At 38.0% G+C, this 19,464-nt stretch overlaps 1 protein-coding gene across 1 annotated transcript in view; it reads left to right on the top strand.

Moving 5' to 3' along the window:
• Nucleotides 1-19,464, top strand: part of LOC130265487 (microtubule-associated serine/threonine-protein kinase 4-like) — a 109,104-nt gene that overhangs the window by 57,147 nt on the left and 32,493 nt on the right. The window contains exons 2-3 of the mRNA XM_056514587.1: nucleotides 2,077-2,230; nucleotides 18,775-18,896. Of these exons, the coding sequence (XP_056370562.1) occupies nucleotides 2,077-2,230; nucleotides 18,775-18,896 (276 nt within the window). The remainder of the gene's footprint in view (nucleotides 1-2,076; nucleotides 2,231-18,774; nucleotides 18,897-19,464) is intronic.

Genomic DNA, 19,464 nt, shown 5'->3' with positions numbered 1-19,464 from the left:
AACTATGAGTTGAAGACCTAATGGTACTGTGCTGGTCTGTACTATAGCGCTGTCTTACAGTTTCTTCTGAAGCCCTGAAAACTGTGGAAATGGAACACAGCTTAATTGAAAATAATGGCTCTGAATCAGACTGCATGTTGTGGAATGCACAAGCCTGTTCATTGTGGGAATGACTTGAACAATCATAAAGTTTGAATATGTGTTAAAAGGGAAAAAATATGAGGGAATAGAAGATGCAAAATTCTCTTATGTTAGCTTAAGTGCTAATATGTAGGCGGCAGCTTAGTGCATGTATAGATTTTTTTTTTTCCCCTTCTGTGGTTTAAAAGTTTGATGAACCTTAGTTCAGGTAAAAAGAGATTTAAAATATGGTTGGTTACTTTGAAGTGTGAACCTCTTTCAAGAAGGAGCATTTTTGCCAGTAACTCACTTAAAGCCTTGATGGGATCATGTCATCTTCAGATGCTTGGACTAATTTGGAGTCTAGAACTAAACAATCTCTGGGATCCATCAGTCAATAAGCAGTTTAAGTATTTGCTTTTAGACTTACATGAAAGATTCTTGAAATGTTTTTTTTAGAAGTTAGCTGTTGTCAGTTGCTTCCTTTTTTAAAAAGTAATTTGTATTTAGTTTTTAAATTCATTTTGTGAGGTATTTTAGAAGTTGTAAATACAGATATTTGTGCTGTGCCTGTGTTTGTGAAAGATGAATAGTAACAATTGTTAAGTAAATATTCTTTGTGACCCCAAAACCACTCAGTTTAGGAAACAGCTAAAGGCATGGGCTGTGAGTTAATCAAATGCTTCAGTATCTGCTGTGAGCATTAATGGGTTTTAATATACTGAAGAAGCCAGTTGCATTTCTTGATGCTTTAGGAGTGTATGTACACTTCCAATGAGCTGCAGATTTGATTAAAGAAACCTTTAAAACAAAGCCCAGAACAATAACTAACCTGAAGTATTAAATACATAGGGAACCAAACATGGTATTCAAAATCTTTTTACAGAAGACAGTCCATTGCTGTGGGACTATCTGTAAGCAAAAATGGGCTTTGCTGTGCAATTTCATCTAGTGCTTCTGGTGACCTTGACTCATTCCTTTCAGTGGACAAAAAGGATGAAAGAGTCAGGTATGCAGGTGATACGTAGATTTTCTGGCTGACTAGTCTCAGTACATGAACTGTAAAAATATAAGACTTCGACGTGCTTGGCTTCCTAAAAAATTGTAGTGAGAATTAGGGTTTCAATATTACAGAAAAAAATTGAATGGTTTTTTAAAATGATGACAACCATGCCACGGCAGCACTTACAGGAGAAAGATGGTTGTAAAACTTTTTCTGCTGTGTATACCCTGTTTTTTTGTACCATCTTGGTATTTTCTTACATGCATTTTGTCTTGTTTTTGCAGACTGAATCAAATGCTGAGACATTAGATGTATTGTCAAGATGAGGCAGCTAAAATTTTTTGTGGATATGATGACAGGAGCCCAGTCTGAAGAATGAGGATCTGTATTTCCGCTTAACTTCAGAGTCAGTGTGAATGAATGCACCTTTTATAAACAGGATAATTTAATTTTTTTTCCTCGCTGGCGTTGATAAATCTGTTTGTTATTATTTCTCTGGACTGGGCAGTGGTTTACAGTTTGTTGATAGTGCAGTGCCATCTAGTGACTGCTGGCATGGATGTGGGGAGAGCTTGTCAAAGAAAAGCATTTGGAGAGCCTGTTACTGTCTGGAGTAGATTTCCAGATCAGATGGTTCACAACTGCAGAGATGCTACTTCATGGTAGGCTGAGTAGGTTGAACTATGATCTTGAGAGGAGACCTCTGTGAAAAATATTCTTTGTGTGAGAGTGGTTGGAGGTGGTGTGAACTGTTCAAGAGGAGGATGGTTTTCTTATACAGCCAGAAACAAATCTGGCACTTGAAAAATTTTTCTTTTCAGTTAACAAATTAGTTAGATCTTTGGGATCTTTTTTTTTCCCCAAAGGCTTGTTGAAGGTAACTTAGATTTCTCTTTCAATGAAGATAAGCATTTAAACACTATGGGTATATATGTTTTTCTGTTTCTTTGCAGCTTGATCACATATTATCACCTCCACCTATGCCTTTCCGAAAATCCAGCAGTCCTGAAGTGTCTTCTGGCCTTGGAAAATCTCCTAAATTTAAGAGGCAGTTGAGTGAAGATGGGAGACAGCTCAGAAGAGGAAGCCTTGGAGGAGCTCTGACTGGTGAGTTTGGGGCAGGTGTATGTCACCTGGATTAGCACTTGTGGAGCTGATGCCACCTTGACCCTTGGTGTTTGCCTTGTGGCTGAACTCTTTGGGGGAGTTGTGAGCTCCACCTGGGGTTTCCATGAGTCTCTTACATGTGGGTTTCCTGACTGTCAGTGAGATGAGTCATGTTTGAGGTTCTGCCTGTGGGGACTGCTGAGAGGTGGCCAAGCACAGCCTGAAAATCACCCCTTTCTTGAGATTTGCATGACTGTGGCATTTATCTTGCTGACTCGTGTGCATCCATCCATGGGATCACCTGCATCTTGTTTCCTCAAGGAGTTGAAATGCATGGATATTGCCTTTAGAGTTGATTTCATTGAAGAAAAGGCAATTTGGCATAATTTATGTGGTGGAATACTCATAGGGGAGGATCAGCATTACCAACTAGCCACAAGCTGTGGACTGCAGCTTCTCCTCTGTGGAGCCATACAGAGATAGCAGGATGCTTAAGGAGGGCTCAGGCCCTCCCTATCCTGATAGCATCTTTTAGATACTAAGGGCTGGTATTGTGGTTGTACTGGTACTTCTGTTGCAGTGATGGTCACTGAAGAGTGATTGGTTTTGTTTACGGAGTAAATTAAATATAAAAAACCAGGAATTTTGTGTATTTAAAGAAAAATAAATTTTCAATTAACTAGAATTTTAATTAAATATGTTCCTAAAGTGCATAATGACTAATAGTTAAAGGAATTTGTTGTACTTAGTGAGAGGGATAATAGATTGCAGTAAATTTACTGGAAGATAGAAATTTCACAGAATAACATAACTTGCTGAGTTGGAAGGGGACCCACAAGGATCATAAAGTCTAACTCCTGGCCCTGCACACTACCATCCCCAGGAGTCACACCGTGTTCCTGAGAGCATTGTCCAGACACATCTTGGACTGTGTCAAGATTGGTGCTGTGACCACTTCCCTGGAAGCTGTTCCAGTGCCCAGCCATCCTCTGGGTGAAAAACGTCTTCCTAATATTCAACCTAAACCTCCCCTGACACAACTTGAGGCCGTTTCCTTGGTCCTGTCACTGCTCACCAGAGATAAGAGATCACTGCCTGCCCCTCCTCTTCCCCTCACAAGGAGGTTGTTTTATCTGAGAGATGTCAATTGATATTAGAATCAATTACAAGAAATTTAGGTTAGAGGGAGTTGAAATGTGTTTACTTGAGGTAGGACTGTCCTCTGTCTCGAAATTCTATTAATTGTTAGTGTTGTTTTCACTTGGGGACGAAAAGTGGTTCCACAGTGGATAGAGCTGACTCTTCTCCAGTAAGTGTCCAGAAAAGTACTTTTAGAATATCTGTTTTTCTCTTTTTTCCTACCCCTTTGCCTAACCTTTCCCTGGAAGAAGCTCCAAGAAGTTACAGCAATACCTGTCTTTGTATTCACCATCTTGAAATCACCTGCATGGCTTCTGGTAAATGACAAACAATTTTGTTCTGAGGAACCTTAAGGAACCTAAAGACCATAAAAAATTAAACTGTCTCACACTTTATGTGAAGGAGCAACATGTGGTACTTCAGGAATTTCTTATATCATATCATCACATAATTGTTGCTCTGATTTTAAGTGCCACTAGGGTAACATCTGTCATTTCCCTTGCAACTTTATTTTTATCATGAGTTGTTATGAAGCTTTCAGAAGCAGTTGCAAGAGTATTTGTGATCCATACGGGCTTTCCCAAAAAGTAAGTGACCTGCAGCAGAAAACTGTCAATTTTGGTAGCCATTTCAGTAAACTCTCTGGCAACTCAGGGGCATTTTAGCTCTGAAAGCTTGAAGTGTAAACCAAGCTACTCTTTTATTGAGACTAAAAACTGCCAGCAGAGTAATTTTTAAAGCAGGAGCTGGTGTGGGTTTTTAATTTTGTTTTTGTTGAACTTAAAAGCGGAATGGTGGTCTTTAAAAACTGATCTTTGCCATATAAGCCATGCAGATAAAAAGGAAGAAGACAGCCTAATCAAAAGCAAACATAGCAATTGTACTCTGCTCCCATAGTCTCTAGTCTTTATCTCTGTGCTTGAATTATTGCTTGAGGCCTTTAGAAAGGGAAATAGATATGCTTTTTGTCTGCATGCAATATGTTGTGCAGGGTTTCATGTCAGGGTTGGGAATATAGTGTGCAATGATGTTAAACTGCTTTATTACCAATGCATTTTAAATGAACCTGAATACCCTAGGGCATTGGTGTCTTAAAATAATTTAAGTATCTTAACAGCTTTCATGATACTGATTAAATTAATCAAACTCATTCTGATGACAGACAGTTCTTTATATTCTTTAGCGATTTTTAAAAAAACTGTTTTAAAGAAACCAGTTCAGATAGAGAACTAATTCCTAGAGTTGTTTCAAATGTTCAGTAATCTGAAGTTAATAATTTCAGTGTTACTTTGCTCATGTGTTTATGTGTCTTTTTTAATGTACTTAAGTTTTGGGTTTTTTTATATTTCTTTAATGCTTAAGGGGAGTTTGCCACTCTGGTTCGAAACTAGAAGAATCACGGTATCATTAAAAAAAAGGAAAAAGGGAGGCACATGAAATCCTTCTTTTAAAATGGTGAGCAGACATGTGCTTGGTCAGTGATAACTTCTATGATCACATATTCCCTCCAAAATTTATATTTAAATCTTAATGTTTTTGAAAAAATATTCCTGGTCCATAAAGGGGGAAAAACCATGATCTTTAGTAATAGTGATCTTTAATACCACTGTTACTGATTACTGTCTTCCTTTATACTGTCTTCTCATATATTACTTTTAATGAACCTTTAAGTGCTAGCTTAGCAGTGAGTATCAGTCAACTGGAAAATAGTTCAGAAAAGTATCTTTGAAATTATTTAGAGTTCAGTGTCTGCCTCTGTTGTTAAAAAGTGTGCAACTCCTAAAATGCAGTAGGTGGGAGTAAGTGAAGCAGGAGACGAGACTCCTAGCGTGCAAATTTGCAGAGTATTCTTACGCTGATGCATGTTGCTCACTCCAAATGTTAGAAAGGTGAATTGCACTTTGTACTTTACTTTCCCTTTCCTTTGGCTATTAAAAACATGGTATTATTGAGCCGTAGAGCATAAGCAGTATTAACAATGAAAACGAGCAAAACAAAATTTATTTGTTTATATAAAACAGAATAGTTCAATTCCTATATGGCTGAATATTAATAGAGCTAAATAGGAAGGGATTTTATCTCCAAGAATAGATCCCAAATAAATTACTTTATTGAGCTTTACAGGGGGTAATAATATTATGCAGGACACAGGAGAAGAAATAAAATCTATATTTTTGCAGTATATTAAATGAGACTTGCAAAACCTGAAAGATTACAGTTACAGAGAAGCAACTATACTGAATTGGCTAAGATAAATTACAAAACTCCTTATATATGAGTACAAGAAAAATTTAGAATGATGTACTGGGTCATCAGTATGTCATAATGTACTGGCCATGATGGTCAGGGAGAAGAGGACTGGAAACCTGCACAGATAGGATATAAACTGGAATTTTTTTTGATACAGCTTCAGGGAAACTAGAGCCAACTTTTTCCCCTGAGTTACACAGTTTTAAGCAATCCAGCAACCACATATTTTCAGTGACAAACAAAGAATACTTTTCAAAGTAGAAGAAAAATGAAATCAATGTTTTTGAGAATAATCTATTATTGCATTCTGTTGAAAATTGCTATGCAGCCATTGATTAAAGTTTGTCCAATAAAAGAAATGAATAGTGGTTCTGGGAGACACCATGCTGCTACATTTTGGAAAAAGCCCGTCAGTATAATTGTTGCAAAAGTATTGCTTTCCTTAGTCTTCATTGCCCAGGAAGAAGACTTCTGGGAAAACAAAGACTATGTTTAGAGTGAAAATAGCATGTGATCTGCTATTAGTATATAGCAAATCTCTCTTAATAGTTCTTGTTGTGAAGTGCTAACAGTGCTGTTTAATAGAAAGACAAGATGAAAGATAGTATATCATAATTGGTTAACATAGCATACGTTGATAAACATAAGCATTCACGGGATAAAACAATCTCAGAGTTAAAGAACTTGAATGTAATTGATGACTAATTAATCTTTTAATTTAAAAGGTCGTGTTTCCAACAGGTTGTAAAGTTTTGGGTAACCTGGTTATTTTACACTATAATCAGTATTTGCCTTTTTCTCTTTGCTGTGTCCTGACTTCTCTCCTGCTCCAGATTCCCCCTTTCCTGCATGAACACACGCTTGTAACCGTGCTTGCCGCACCCTTTGTCTGGGAAGTGAACTGAATCTTTCGACATTGTGCTTGTGCCACAGAAAATCTAAAACACAATCCTTGCGCAAGTTGTTGAACTGCAGCATCCCCCTGTTAAAAAGCTGAGCTGTAGCTGCTTGTTTCATACCCTAGATCAGGTAAAGAGGGAAAAGAGGGTTGTTTCAGAGGGATACTGGTGCCCTCTGGGTTCAGGGGCGTTGGAGGTGTGCTATGCAGAACTGAGAGGAAAGTGTGGCTGGGTGAGATCAGCTCTGTTGTTCTTGGGACTATAAACATCTGCTTAATGCACGTGTATGTAAATGCCTCTTGCTGTAGCCTTATATTGCCTTCTTAAGGTTTTCTAATGGTACACAGACTGGGATTTTAAAACTTGTCTCGAATCAGGAGAAAAGATGTTTAATTAAAAAGCTGCTTTTCTGTGGTGGCTGGTTTTCTTGATCTCCACAGACTTCAAAGGGCTGTCTGTAGTCAGAGGGTTTTTGGCTTAAATTGTCTACAGATTTTAGTTAGCTGTGTTCAGAAATGCTTAAATAGAATCCATAGCAGAAGGTAATGTGAAAGGATGAGAAATTAAATGAGCTTTTACCGTGGAGAGGGTTAACCTAGCAAATCACTTGGACAAGCAAAACAAATTGCCCTTACTTTCATGTCCTGCTGCTGCTCCTTGCTTTGCCCTGAGATGGGCAGTGCAGCCTGTTCTGTCTTCTCAGCTGCTGTGCAACATTTGGAGATTGCTATCTCCCTCTCCTGAAGGATGTGAGAACATATTTCTGGGAAGAGATCATATTTTGGAGTGCTGCAGCTAATTCAGTTGTTTCTATACTATACTGATAAGCTCTTGCCACTATATATTAAGAAAAAATACACTTTGGCTACCTATAGTTTGAACTTCTTATCTTGCCTACTGTTATCTCATCAATAACTATTTGGAAAAGACTTCCTGGTGGGCTAATTGTGTCTAACTGTGGTAGGGCTATTATCTGCTAGGCTTATATTGATTTTACAGAAGTACAGGTAACATAATACATACTAATTTCATTTTACAGAAACTTTAATCCAAGGATCCTAAAGCACTCTACATTAGTAAAATTGGTTCATGTTCTTCTGATCACATATTTATTGTCTACAGCTCATGAAGAGCTAAAACCAAAAAAACTTGTGATTTATATATTTTTTCTTTAATGTTCTTGCTTTGATCAGCTTTCCAACTCTGAGTCATCAGTTATCCAAATATGCTCAGCAATTGTAGTTATTCCCTGTATAATTAATCAGTGGTTGATTTGAAATTAATTTGGGAATTCTCAGTCTGTTTTTTGCTTCAGAGATTCATCATTCTGCTAACACTAATTAGCAGAAAGATCAACAGCTTTATGGACCATGAAAAACAAGCTGTTCTCTTATCCATGGGTTTGCATGTGCTGGCAGGACTTGGAAAAGGAGGTTTTCCCTGTTCATACAGTGGAGCAATTGGCAGTAGCAGAATTTTCACAGACATTGGGCTGTATAAATTTATCACTAAGATTGTTGAAAATGGAGATTAGCTCATTAAGTCTTACAGTATCAACTATTCAGTACAACTTGGTAAATGGGGAAAATTGAACTTGTACAATCAAGTGACTTATACCATGTACCTTGAAACCTCTTTGGGGATGGTACCTTCCCATAATACACGACTGCTTGTCAAGTGATGATGTAATTAGTTTAATGGCATAATTTAAAAAAATTAAATTTATTAATGATGGCTCCTTGGTGTGGGTAAGAGGAAGTATGCTGTGTTTCCTGTGTACATAATCAAAATTTCTTCCTGTTATGGAAGAAATTTTACATATTTACGGGAATATATGAATACAATACATGATTTAACCACTCCATAAAAAGCCCTATGATTTCACAGCTGTCTCTGGGGATACAACTTGGTGGACTCTCTTGGCCTGTCCCCAGCTGTAGGACGTGGGATAAGAATGACTGCCAATGCCAAAGCTCTATCAGATCTTTTTAAAAAGAAATTTTAGTTCCTGCATTTTTTTCCCTTCTCATATCATAGCGGAAGTATTTCAAAATGGCTTTCATTGGGATGCATGTCAGGACTGGATGTACCAGGTTAGAAAGCCTTTTCAGCTGCAGCTGCCAAGGGCTTTCCCCAGCAGCAGAGGGAGAGTCACAGCCCAGCACGGGTGCTAACACCGCTGGGCTCTGGCTACCAGGGTGGGAAGGTTCAGCTGCCACGTGTGCATGATCACAAGCACAACATGCTTCTTCATTACCTGCCTGCCCAGAGTGTATCTGGCAGTCTTTCCATTTGCCTTCCTCAAAGGTTTCCTTAAGCACCATGTCACGTGTTAAACTTATTCCAGAATTAGTAGAAAGAGATAGAAGCGATCTATTCTATAATTACATGGCTGAGGAAATGCAGTGTGGAGGGCTTTTTGTTTGTTTTTTTTTAATGCATTCAGTACAAAGCTGTCTTCTCCAGATGAAGTAAATATATTCTGCTATGAAATATGCATTCTTAGATGGCTCTTGATGCGCTGGTGTTTGAGATGACATTAGGTTATATTTGTCATTGTCAGTTACCTTCATCATTTAGAGCTTCAATCAGCCTGCGTAGTGGAGTTGATTTTTACTTCCCTGTGCGCCTAGCAAGATAATTTCCATATTCTTTGACATGTCTGGAGTCTGCACCATGTAATAGTCTGAGATGAGAACAGAAGATATTGTATTCCTGTCGCATTATTTTGCCTTTAACTCCTCGATCGCTAGTTAATCGTGCTTGTATCATCAGAACATGAGAATTTGATTGTTGTTGAGATCAAAGCAACCTGCAGCAGTAGAGTGCCTAATTAGCAGATGTGTTTGCAAGCTGCCAGTTTTGAAGGAGGGAGAAACAGAGTTTAACCCTCTTTGGAACACTTAAAAAAGCAGCTTGAAAATTGTTGAGAGTCATTTGTCATAGTGAAAAAATAAAAAGTGGAGAAAATTAATATACATGTTAAATTTCTGAAGTTTGAGTTGTAGCTCCTTAAGAAGCACCCTAAGAGAGATGTTGAATTAGCTGGCTCAAGTATGCTTAGCAGTGTAACTGTAGAAGCACAGATGAAAAAAGCTTGCCTGGACTTAGCTATATGCTTGTATTTAAATCAGCTGAATAACTAAATTGGAGGTCTTTGAGGCTTCAGTCCTGTTGTTGCTAGTACCTGAGTTCATTAGTGCAAAACTGACTGCAGCATATTTGTGATTAAACTATGATTGCACATCAAGAACACAGGATTTATACTCCTAGAGGCTTAAGTCATCCTGTTTTTTTCCCTGTAGTCTCTCTCTAGTGAATTTGCAAAGCAAATCATTTGACCACATACTTGCTTTCTCCAAGTTGGTTGCTTTAGCATAAATTGAATGTACAGATAGAGAAATATTTGAGAACAGAGAAAAAGCACTTCCTGTACTTAATCCTGAGAATGAAGGTTGACATCTTGAGTGGAAAAATTTATAGATGTTTTCCAGTAAACAGGAGCAGAATTTTCTATTGGGAGACTTAACCATTTAAAAAATTACTGTAAGTGTGTAGTGATTTAATTGTGGGACATAACAACACATACATGAGACGAAAGAAGGGGTCACAGTGGGTACTGTAGAGAAAATAGCATGTTAACACATCATTTCATGTTTGTCTTAATGTCAGTTATGTGTTGCTGGACATATTTTTCATAGTGCAGTGGAAGATACTTGTTTCTTACTTTAAGTTATGTCAGCATAATCCCAGCTGCTGGAGAGTTGTGAGCCAAGAGTATTGGCCAGTGATTGAAGCAGTTGTTCACAAGTTTGAACTGAGCAATAATGAATTTTTGAGGTCCTTTGTGTTCTAGGCATAGTTTTGTAAGTCTGCCAGTCTCTCTGACCTCTTGGTGTGCAGGATTCTTGGTTTTGCAGAGGGAGCTCTTTGAAACTCTATATGTTGACATGAACTTTGTTTCATTATCCCTTGCATGTAGTCTAGTGTCCTTTTTGTAGCATCATGTGTGCAGTGTGAATCTTGAATATCTGTTTTTCCTAGTGTTATCAGAGTTATGGAACTGGACCTTGAGATTTTTCTAGACCAGGTGTAAGCTGTAAAAAAGGATGAAAGGGATGCAGTAAAACCTGTATATTATGTTTGTGTTATAGAGTGGACTGACAGTTTGTAGGTACTGGAACTTCATGTTAGGATTATGGGAAACGGACCTATTTGTTGTTAAGATAAAGAAAAGGAAGCAGTAGAGGGTTCTATCTCTGAACTCGCTGATAAATATTGTCATCTAATTATTTTGCTGATTTGTATTTCAGTAGAGTTGTGAGGTAAGGAAGTAGTATCACAACTGCAGTTGATGGGGTGTTTTTATCATGTAATTATTGTTGTCACTGGTTGGCTAACAGTGCTATTGAGTTAGGAATTTTTGGTATGGAAGACTTAAAAAACCCAACCAACCAAACCAAACCAAAACCCCCAAACCTATCCTTATCCTCCAAATCTAATTAAAAGTTAGGGAGATTTGCTGGTGATCTCCAATAGATTTCAAATATTATATTGCTGTCACAGTACTTCAAGAATAGATTGCAAGTAGTCAATATAACTTCAACAAGTATCTGTTAGCAAAGGAACTCTGAGGAATTTCCTTATCAGCAAAATTTTGTACTGTCTTTTAAATGACTTGCAGTGAGAGAATTTTGTTCCAAGCAAGAAACATTATTTCTGGGATGTGATGACTTATTCCTGGTAATTGATTTATCAACAGAACTAAACCTCCATCCTACTAGTTTGTGGTCCAAGACTGGATGTGAGTCCTTTTCCAGTTCCAATTCTGCCAGTATTGGTGAAATTTTTAGGCAGGTCTGCTGTGTTTTTTTGTGGTTTTTTTAAGTTCATAATCTAACCCCAAATTTTTGCCTTTGGTGGGCCACATTTATTTCATGCACTGCCAGCCAGAATCATAGAACCATAGAATATTTTGGGTTGCAAGGGATCCACAATGATCAGTGAGGCTCCTGGCCCTGCTTAGGATGACCCAAAGAATCAGACCATGTGCCTGAGAGTGCCACTGCTTCATCTGATTTTAGAAAGTGAAACAAATATAGAGCATTTTAGGAGATTCATAGTACATCAAAAAGTGAAAGAACTATAGTGAGCATAATAGGATTTTTTATGTGGGCTTCTTCTACAGTAAAGAAAGAAATTGTAATTGAGTGAATTGTAATTATAGGCTTATCTGCATAATGTTACATTTAGGGGATTAATTGGCTGAAAGGAAAATTTCACCTTCTGCATCAGGCTGGAAAAGTGGCATTGTTCATTAACTTCAACCATGTGTAGCTGAAAAATATGCAAAACATGCTCTCTTAAGTTCTGGGCAATGAATAAGACATTAAATTCGGTTGGGGTTGGTTTTCTTTTTTGTTTGTTTGTTTTTTTGTTTGTTTTTTGTTTTTTATGTGCATGTTGGTGGTCATTTGAATTGTAAGTAAAACTTGTTGATGCAGCTACAATAGAATGAGGCAAAATATTGAAAAGTTTCCTAGTGATGACTTCAAATCCATCAATTTTTTACTTTCTGATTAACAGCTACTGGGAGTGATGGGCTTTAATTCCATCCCTTCTCCCTGCCTCCACATGTGAAAATAGACCCTAAAATTTGCAGTGTCCCCATCATTTCCTACAGCTGGGATGTCTGCAGGAGTTCAGTTTGAGGCAGAAAAGCTAAGTGCCCTAAATTGAACCTAGTGAATACTGAGGTGGAAGGCTCTGCCTTTCACCTGGCAGGTGTCTAAACCTGGAGTGAGGCTTCACTTATTTGTGGTGGCACATTGCTTCTAGTTTTGGTCTTCAGTTCCTACTGCTCAGGCAGTTGTGAGTGGCAGTGGTGTTACCAAAAATTTGGTAAAATCAAAAAGTTCTTAACACCACTGTAGCATTAAGAAGCAAACATTCTTTGTTTTGCCAGGTACAGAGGGGAATAGCATTTCCCAAAGTCATGCATTCTGAGTACAAGGAATTCCTCTTTATATACTGTATTTTACATACATACATGTTGATTGATTGTGCCAGAATATGATAATCATTTCCCTGGAATCATTAACATATTTTCTCTCCCCTTTATGCGTGTGTTCTTCTGTCCTGGGGGTTTCTCTGGTGGTCCTTGGTGGTTGCAGATCCTGATGTTCCAGTCGACTTGTCTGAGTTGGCAGAGCACAGGTGCTGGTGAACTTGCAGTTCTTCTTACACAGTGGACATTGTGCATTGTAGTTTTTGAAGAAGCAGCACTGTGTTAGCTCACCAGGTGAAGACAATTTTTCATGTGATAAGAGTGGTTGCTTGGGATGTGCTGGGACTGCCATTGCTGCTCTTGTGACATGGTGGCAGGTGTTGGCTTCAGTCTTTCTTCTGTTCACATCAAGAGCTGTCAATGAACCCAGCTGTTCTAGGATTTTTTTTTTTTATGACCCAGTGGACTCCAGTGTTCTCCTCTACCGTGGCTTGTTTCTGTTGCTCTGAGGTAGCTCATGCTCCTAAGGCTCCCGCAAAAAGAGGTGTGAAGTGAGCAAGGCACTTGAAATTGTGCTTGGCAAGTCTGACTTCTCCAGAGCATAGGTTCCTGAGAATAAGATCAGTTACATTTTTGACTAAACCAGTCAGGGAGAAGCATCTAGCTTTCTGTATTTTTTTAAAAATATTCTGAGCTTATATCATAAATGCCTATAGTGCATTTAACAAGATAATTAATTGAAAGAAGTGTTTCTTGGCCCTTGCCTTAAAGATATCCCGATGGCAAGAGGCTATTCTGAAGGCTGCTATTTCACAGCAGCTAACACAAGCACATTGATGCTAGCTTCTGGTAAGTCTGTGGTGCATTGTAATCATATGCACAGCTTCACTTTGGACTAATTGTGTCTGTAGTTGCTGTCAGCCCAAATTCAGATTCTTCATTTTAGCAAAGTACATGCCTGTCTTCTGTTTGCAGTAGTGTGATAGAAAACTGCTCCTAATATTTTAGCAAAAAATATTTCTATCAAAAACTTTCAAGATGCTTCCTCTGTATTTTTGCATTTTGACTGGTTACAAATCAGACTTCCTAGTAGTGCAGTCTACACTGTCCTAAGTACTTTTGTAAAGGTAAAATCTTACTTGGATTCCAAAACATTTTCTTAATCATATACAATTGCTTAATTATCAAAGTTATTTCTCAACTGTAACTGAAAATGGAAGATTTGTAGATATTGGATTTGAGCTCATTTATTGATTCTTAGCTGTCCTATTATGATACGCATTTGAGAGGGACAGAGGAAGAGAGTAGTACTTCAGCTGTAGGAAACTTTTCTATTTAGAGTAAAGCAAAACCTGCCTTTGTATTTTTTGTGGAAGTGTATGTGGTTTTAGTCTCTTTGTCCTTATACAGTAAGTCATTTTGTCCTTAGACGGTAAGTCATACAACAAATATGTTCATGCTGAATGCAATAGAAGTAAGAATTAACAATGATTCTGTTTGGGCCTTCAACAAATACTCATTACCAATTAATCTAGATGTGTAAGAGGCATGTTGAAGGGGAAAATGCCACTGAACTGCAGTGATGCATTACCTATGTTCACCAACAATGATGTAATATTATTAAATAATGCTAAATTATTGCCATTACATAGTCAAACCTCTATTACATAGTCAAATTAAACCACCCTTAATCAAAATGTGTTTTGATAAATGTGCTGGACTAACAAGGATTGCATTCAAATATGGGAAGATATGCTGTTAGTTCCAGTGTAGCTACTTCAAGCTGTCCTGGAAGTTTCAGGCACAGGAAGGGAAGTAAATATACCAGCAAAGCTTCTGCAGAGGAAGTGGAGGAGGAAGTCAACAATGACCATTTTGGAGTTGAGGACAGAATTAGGGGACTTCCATCATGGGATGACTCAGTACCAATAGCTTATGAAAGTAATAGGAACATTACTACCAGTGTGTCAGTGGTCTGGATACTGAATACTGGATTCAGAATACTGAATTAAGATGGAACAGTTAAGATGGAGTTCAAGCTTTCTTCTCAGTGAAACCCTCATGAATCAGTTCACGCAATAAGAAAAGCAACTGCTTGGAGCATTAAACTTGAAGGCTGACATGAATGCAGTGTGAAAATAATGTATTTCAGCTCAATTTTTTTGTATAATACTGGCATTGAAATCACTTAATAAGGGGAAGTGTGGATATGTATAAATTCAGGGGTTATCAAAGAAAATGTAAAAACAGTGAAATGCATACAATTATGAATGAAACTGGCAAGAAAAGTGTAGGAGCTGTAATGTCAGGGGAAAGGAGGAGTGGATAGTATGAGGGGATTTTTTAATTATTATTATTATTATTATTATTATTATTATTATTATTATTATTATTATTATTATTATTATTATTATTATTATTGGGGGAATTGAGGGAGGGATGATGGTTAACTCAGTTTGGGCAGGGACTGTTTTATTGTGTAATGGCTTGATGGAGTAGGCTAGTGCTGCTCTCTGATAAGAGATTTATCTGTTAGTCTGTTTTTGTCTAAGGCCTGGCTCATGCTGCTTCAGAAAGCATATTTCTTGTATGCAATTTCTGCGTTTAAAAGCCTGTGTACTGTGAAAAGAAAGACAGTCTGCTTGTCTTAATTCCAGTATTTTGTGAAAACTCTGATACCTTAAAGGCTTCTGTTGGGGGCAAAGATGGGAGGAGGGGTTATTCCAGGGATCACACATGCTCACGATTTCACTGGCAGTTTTGATAGTATTTACTGCCTAATTTAGCTTTTCAACAGACAACCTCAACATTAATTTAAATATTTTGTGGTGTTAATAGTGCAGGAAAAAGAATGAAATAGTAAGTGAATTCTTAGAGTGGAGATACTGACTATAGTACTGAATAAATGCACTCTGCTTTCTTGTTAGTCAGGCAAAGTATTGCAGTTCAAGGAAGGGCTTAGTACAAGATCCTCTTGTTGTGTAGGATTGCATCTCCTCTAGTCTCTACTATCAAGATATATATCTTAGACTTTCTTTCAGATGTCTGAGCAAGATAAAAACAGAGTGAAATATAGATTGCTGTAAAGGACAAATAGTAAAGGTAGCTGTTAGAATGCCCTGCACATGATAAGGTACAGGCAATATTAGCTCTCCATATTTTGGATCAAATGCACATTTACAATAAAATGTAAGTACAAGCATTAATAATAGCACTTTTTTCTCATATATCTTCGTCCTCCTAGATAAATTGTCTTGTTATTTAAACCTTTTTGGTTTGAGATCCAGACTTAAACAAAACAATGTTAATTTGTGTACTAAATGCAAATGATTGCCTTCTATCTTGTTTCTTGGGAAGCTCAGGTGGGATTCATACAGAATGAAAATTAGTGCAGTCTGGGAGGGGCCTAGTGTCTGATAGTGGATTTTGAGTTTTAACCCCCTGTATTGTAGTTCTGGCCAGGACAGAGTTAATTTTTTCATGGTACTGGGTGCTGTGGTGTGTGCAGTAGTCCTGGCTGCTGGGAAGTTTGAGCCCAAGAGTTCTGGGCTGCCATGTGCTGTGCTGAGTGGGCGAGGCCAAGACCCAAACATTATTCATTCCCATTTATCTCATTGCTGGGGAGGTGAGGGGAAGGCTCTCTTTCTCTTGCCACCAAGAAGAAAGGTGTTTCTTTCTGATCCTGGAGAAAGTGTGGTGGGTGGAGGGGCTGTCCGCTACTGTTTTTTGTTGTCCTGACCATTTTTGCATGTAAATAACCCTCTCTTTGTGTACATATTTGTGTTCAGTGGTGTTGCTGTTCTGTTAGTTTTCTTATCTTATTCCTGTTTCCAGTAAATGTCCTTACCTTAGTCTTTGATCTCTGACTTTTGCATGTCCCGCTAGAGTGGGAGGGGAAGCAGCTTATGATTTTCTTTTTTATTTGGAGCACCAAGATAGGGGATACCATTCCTAAACCACAGCACCCTGTGAGAAAGTGCACTTCTTAACCTAAGAGTGAGGATGTTCCCCAGTTTTCGAACAAACTTTAATAGAATGAACCTTTTTCCTTCTTAAAAGGATAGGGGAAGATTTACTGCTTTTTAAATATTGATTTCTATGAGGATAAAATGCCCTAATATTGTGCTATGGTGATGAAGTTGAAAATTATTTAACATAATTTTCCTGATAGCTAGTTCTATAGTGGATTAATATAAAGTTTCTGAAGAAGTTATGTGTATTGTATGTCTGACAAATAGGTATTGCTGAAGCATTTTGCTGATGGCTTGTTTGGAGCTGTCTGGATGTTGCTGGAAGTCTGGAATCCTCTGGATCCCAGCACTAGGAAATGTTTGGTTTAACCTTCTCTGAGAACTTCATCTTATCTGTGTCTGAGAAGTAGAGTCAAAAAGGAAGGAAAGAAGAAGCATAGCCCTCGTTTTATGTAGAAAGCATTAAAGAAGTAAAACATACCTGTTTAAATGGATGGTTTGTTTAACTTAGTTTTTTGCAGTCACTTCTTAATTCTCTTTTTTTCTGTCCAGATGAGAAGGAATTAACCTTTTGAGGTGATAGATATAAAGCTCTCTCTGACTGCATACATCACTGGTATATCTCAGGATTGACATCTTTGGAATATCACAGATGTGTATCTTGCAATCAATGCCTTAAACTTTTTATGGCACCCTTTTAGTTGAGGATGATGGGAGCCTATGCAAAAAGGGAACCAAAATTTGATAGAAAGAGGCAGAGAGAGCAGATTGGAAATTAATTCAGGTTTTCCAGTTCTGGGAAATATTATCCTAGATAGCTGGGCAAGAAACCACAGATTTGTTGTACATTTTTCTTCTAGTATTGGGCAGGCTGATAGCAAATTGGGTGAAAAAAATGTTGATGGGCTCCGCTTTACCAATGTAATATAATAAAGAACAATAGCACATTTGGAAGACTGATTGGAAAGTGTTATAAGACTATGCTGTGCTGCTGCTTGGGAAATTCTAGCTTCCAAGACAATCACTTCCCAGAGACCTCTGCAACTCTCTGTGGATGTGCTGTTAGAATAAAGTTATTGAGCTGAGGCTTTTGATTTATTGGCAAACCTGTACCGATATACTAGGGTACACATCCTGTGTCAGTGGTCATGCACGTGGCCACTGCACAGCTGTCTGAGATGACAAGGTTAAGGAGGTGAAATGAATGTTTAGGCTATGTGGTTTGGAGATGTTTTTCATTTGATCTGTTCAGTCCAGATCTTGCATTGTGTTTTTGAACTGAGACTTCATTAAAAATAAAAATTTGGAATTGTTGCTTTTCATCAGCTTGTTGGTCCTATAAGAGAAATCACCTGCTTTAGTAATGTCATTGTCTCACTTTTGCATAATTTGCAGAGATAAGTGAGAACTAAAGGTGAACATATTGCCAAGACCAGTATATATTTCTTGACAGTGGCCGAAATTAACAGAAATTAACAGTATTGATACATTCTTGTCATCCTAATATAATTCCCTGAATATTTTCCTTGCTGAAAGTTTGTAGCTCAGGCTTCATGAGCTGGAGGTGCGGTCTGCCTCATGAGTACCTGCAGGGAGACAATCCTGACTGAGTGGCCTGAGGCTGTGATGGGGAGTGTGACCCTGTGGGGCCCTGGCTCAGGGTGTCCAGCAAGGTAACACTGCTGAGCAGAGAGAGCACAGGCACTGAGAGCCCCATGTGAGCGCTTGGTCATCTCCCCCTTCCTGGGACACTGGATAAAGATTCTTGGGAATTGAGGGATATGTATTAGGTATATTATGAGGAATTCTGGAATAGAAGCAGAATAGTCCTCATCTGCAAAACAGCGTATTGTCCACATGGTGTCTTATTCCAATAAATCTCACTTTGTCTCTCAGATTCAGAACCTTATCCCTTCAAGAGGTAAATAGCAGGAATATTTCTTAATACATTTTTCTTGCTTTCATTTTTGACTAGCTTTCAGAGTATAAGTTTCTTTTGGTTCAGAACTAACATTCCAAATGTTTGCATCTGTTGTTGCTTTAAATGTGTATCTATGTAGGAAAAAGGTGCAGTTTTGAGGACAAAGAACTGTGTGTAGTAGAATGGTGATGTGAAGGACTAGCAAGTGAGTGGCAGGAATTCTGCTGGAGTCAGCTCTGGCCAGAGCTGCAGTGAAAGACCGTTTTACAGTGGCAAGAGTGTTACAGTAAAGTGTCCATTGCATTACTTCAACTGCAACATTTCATATTCTAACTCATTCTTTTTGAACTTGACAGGCAAATATTTGCTTCCCAGTGCAACTGGACAGCAGCTGTGGCAACCTACAGAAAACACTAACCTTGTTCGGATGCGCTACCAAACACTTGGACAGTCAGCACCTTCGCTCACTGCTAGTTTGGTGAGTAATGTTTTTTCAATGCTAGAAATGTGCCCAAAAAATTGTATCTCTGTGTCTGTTGGTGGGAGGATGGGGATCAAACCAGAGTCTACTCCAGACCAATCTCTCCTCCTTAAGCTGCATTTTTAAAATACCTAATGCATGCCTACACACAACTTTACTTAATATGTTGAGTGCAGCTGAATAACATTCATGGTAGCAGTAACTCTGAATTGGGTTACTGAATTTTGTATAAAGCCTGAGCTGAATGTTGCATCAATATAGCTGTTTGCATTTAAATGGTTTCTTTCCTTAAAAAAAAGGCATGCAATAGAAGGTAAGTGTCCTTTCTCCTTAGCATTCTTTCCTATCAATATCTGCTTCCACGTCCTGAAGTACTTTGTCCTCATGAGGACATACATTTATGAAGCATGAGTTTAATGAAGTCTTTTAGATAAATTGATAAGGGAAAAGAAAGGGGCAGAGGTGCATCATACACTTGAACTTTTGGATTTTTGGTTTCAAGCATCTGTTTTACTGCTTTGTGTTTCTGTATATTAATATCTTAAGAAGTATTGAAATTTAATGC

Source organism: Oenanthe melanoleuca, chromosome Z, assembly GCF_029582105.1.
Source record: "Oenanthe melanoleuca isolate GR-GAL-2019-014 chromosome Z, OMel1.0, whole genome shotgun sequence".
NCBI classification, from domain to species: domain Eukaryota; kingdom Metazoa; phylum Chordata; class Aves; order Passeriformes; family Muscicapidae; genus Oenanthe; species Oenanthe melanoleuca.
This window is presented reverse-complemented; position numbering and strand designations above follow the sequence as displayed.